The following is a 3223-nucleotide window of genomic DNA, read 5'->3' as shown; positions in this document are numbered from 1 at the left end:
AAATTTTTTTTTTTTTTTTTTTTTTTTTTTTAATCACAATTTTATTGCTTCTTGGTTCGTAACTAATTATTTGTATTATTTGTACTTGTTACGAAATAGCGCATTAAACGTCATGATGAAGGATCAGTATGCCAACTATGTGGTTCAAAAAATGATCGATGTAGCAGAACCAGCGCAACGTAAGGTATTGATGCACAAGATCCGCCCACATTTAGGTAGCTTGCGCAAATACACCTATGGCAAGCACATCATTGTCAAACTAGAGAAATTCTTCATGAAAACTGCATCCGCGATGGGAGTGGCAACGCCTGCTGGAGCTTCGAGTGGTGGAGGTGATCTTGGTCCTATAGGACCGCCTGCTTCTGCTGCTGGTCCAGTATCTACACCAGCTCAGCAGCCAACGCAGGTTTTATAAACGTACGAATTCGAAAAAAGTAAAAATTTGAAGATTTTTGTACGTTCAAGAAAAAACACGTACCAACATCAACATCTAATATTTATGCAACGTATCGCCATTAAATTTAATGGACGAGGAAAAAAAGGATGCATTTCGCACCGTTTATCTCGTTGTCCCTTCTTGCAAGTATAAAGCTTGAAAGAAAAAGAAGATGCGCGTATCCATTTAAGACGAAAAAAGAACTACCGAGACGATTTTTCTTATTTTTGCAAAACCGTAAAAGAAAAAAGAAAAAATAAAAGGGGAAATTAACAATTTGTACAGAACAACAAGAATGGACAACGCGAGAAAACGGTGCAAGGAGGAAAAAAAAAAAAAAATTTCAAGGTCAAATGTGTGTCAGGAAAAATCAACTTTTAGAATAACGTTAGAGGTGCAGTGCATTTTTTTTATTAGTAATCCAACGTGCTGCCGAGTAATATATTCATAGCAATTTTACATTGAAATGTCACGAAAGTTGCATTAATAACCGTTCGAGAACCGAGTTTCTTCGCAACAATTGGATAAAGCTTTCAGCAATTGTATATGAGAAACTGTAGTGCTGAGATGGTTGATTGTCTTTTAAGCGCCTCTCGTTTATCAGTGAGTTTTAGAGCAATTACAACGGCACGATAATTCCGATAATTTATAAGAATTTGGGTAAAATTGTTATTTAACCCGTTATCCTTTTTAAACTCAGCACTTTTGAAGGAGCATAGCTCCGGTCCTCTGGTAAACATTTAAACGCATACGTAAAAAAAGATGTAAAACAATGGAAAGTAGGAGAAGTTGGATGAGTCATACGGCTCGACGTGATTAAAGCTCGGTAAAAAACAGCAAAAAATTCAAAGAAGAAAAAATTGTGTTTAGACAGCTAGGATAGATCTTAGAGCTGCATGCATTTATATCGAGTTGTAACGAAAGTGTGATGGCCGTAAACTTTATGCACGAAACGTTTTGATCGCAAGTGTACCGTACCTATCTTTGCACGCTAAAAGTAGTATTATCTTTTTACGTGCGGTATACGTTCGATCAACGAATCGATATCGGTTCAAGATTCGATTCAAGAGGTTAGGAGCTACTGATATGTTGATTGTATCTAGCATAACGTTCGACATGGGAATGAAGCTGAGTATCCCTGACCTGACAGTTAATCTGCCCTTTGATTGCTTCAAATTGTTCGTGAAAGGAAAAAAAAAAAGAAAAAAAAAAAAAAAGAAGATGGAAAGGAAAATCGATTTTAATATTCGTTTTTACATTTATAGAAATTTCAAAGATGAATCAATATATTATGTACATGTATGTATTTTTTTTTTTTTTTCTTAGAGACGGAATTTAGCACGAGATGAAAAGAATGAAACAAAAAGACAGAAACAATGAGGAGAGACATCAAGTCGTCAGCACGGTTCTCCTTTGTTCATTTTTACGTTTGTCGCCTTTAAGCGCGAAGCATTTTTTTTCTACTCTTACATCCTTCTTGTATCCCTTTTCCCCTGATCCTTATCCCTTTGCTCTCTTCCTCTTTATTCCTGAGATCCTCAAATTTTGTAAATTGTGATATAAATAAATAACAAATGTGTATAGGTACGACGTGACAACCCTATCGTGAGGAACCGTAAATTCAATGAATATTTTATTTTTCACGGGAATTCTCTCCTTTTTAACGGACTTTGTGAATATCGTGTATTATAATAATTACTAATTATATTAAATTTAAATATGATTTACGTTCTAATGCTGCTGACCTTCGATCAATATACGTTGATATTTCCCTTTCTCCTACCGTTTTAAAAATGGTTTCTACCATCTATCGACACTCCCCTCCCTTTCCCCCCTCCCTATTTCCATACACATACAGGCACATACATTCACAAATATACTTTCCAATTGTAAAATATGAAGATTTTTGACAAAGGAGACGCTCTAGAGGAAAGAAATCGTTTATGTTTAGATTCATCTAAAAAAATCCCTCGACCCCTTATAATTCAATCCCTTAAGATCCCTTCTACTCTTAAATAATCGCAGCCATCGCATTGAATCGCGATGATTTTTGAACGTAACTGAGACCCATTGTACATTGTATAAATGATAACGCGTTCTTTAAAGGAAGAAAAACGTCAGGAAATTGATGTTCCCAATGCGTGTGTATCTATATCTTTTCGCGCCATTTGTTTTCCTATCCTTTTACACATTTACACATTAGAAAAACATATTGTACACACCAATCATTTTCGATTGTAATATATATATCACACACGACGGTTGGAAAGAGCACCTCTCAGCTGTTTTCAATAACATCGTACTTGTTCTTTCTTATCGCAGTTTTACACTATAAAAAAAAAGGACACACGTAAATATGTTTTTTTTCATATCTTTTTTTCCTCTCTGTGGTTCTGAAAAAAATCATCCTGATCATTTTAACGGTTAGCTTCTGTCATCGCATATGCATCAATGCATTTTGCGATATTTTCTCTGTGTTTCTAAGGTTTTGTAACGCGATAAAACTGATCATTGATCGAGATTATCAGTTTCATCGTGTCTTTTCCAAAAGGATATTTTTTGTACAATTTTTCATGTACTTTTAATCCTTTTAGTGGACGTTCACATATTATTTGTGCGTAGAATTTTTATTCGTATAGAACGCATTCTTAAAGGGGTAAAAGTCGAACAAGATAAATTAGAAAAACTCGTAGCTTGTTCTTCTAAGATTTTATTACGAGAAATTTCAAGAATGGATCAGCATTTCGAATTAAAATGTTTCATCTAAATCACTTCACGAGTCGTGTA

The 3223-nt window shown here is 34.8% G+C and overlaps 1 protein-coding gene across 1 annotated transcript in view; it reads left to right on the top strand.

Moving 5' to 3' along the window:
* LOC102679506 (maternal protein pumilio-like) overlaps window positions 1–2775 on the top strand; it is a 62324-nt gene extending 59549 nt beyond the window's left edge. Inside the window, 1 exon segment of the mRNA XM_031513107.1 lies at window positions 100–2775. Coding sequence (XP_031368967.1) covers window positions 100–415 — 316 coding nt within the window. The 3' untranslated portion in view covers window positions 416–2775.
* Window positions 2776–3223: the final 448 nt, after the last annotated feature.

Source organism: Apis dorsata, unplaced genomic scaffold, assembly GCF_000469605.1.
Source record: "Apis dorsata unplaced genomic scaffold, Apis dorsata 1.3 scaffold_579, whole genome shotgun sequence".
In the NCBI taxonomy this organism is placed as follows: domain Eukaryota; kingdom Metazoa; phylum Arthropoda; class Insecta; order Hymenoptera; family Apidae; genus Apis; species Apis dorsata.
This window is presented reverse-complemented; position numbering and strand designations above follow the sequence as displayed.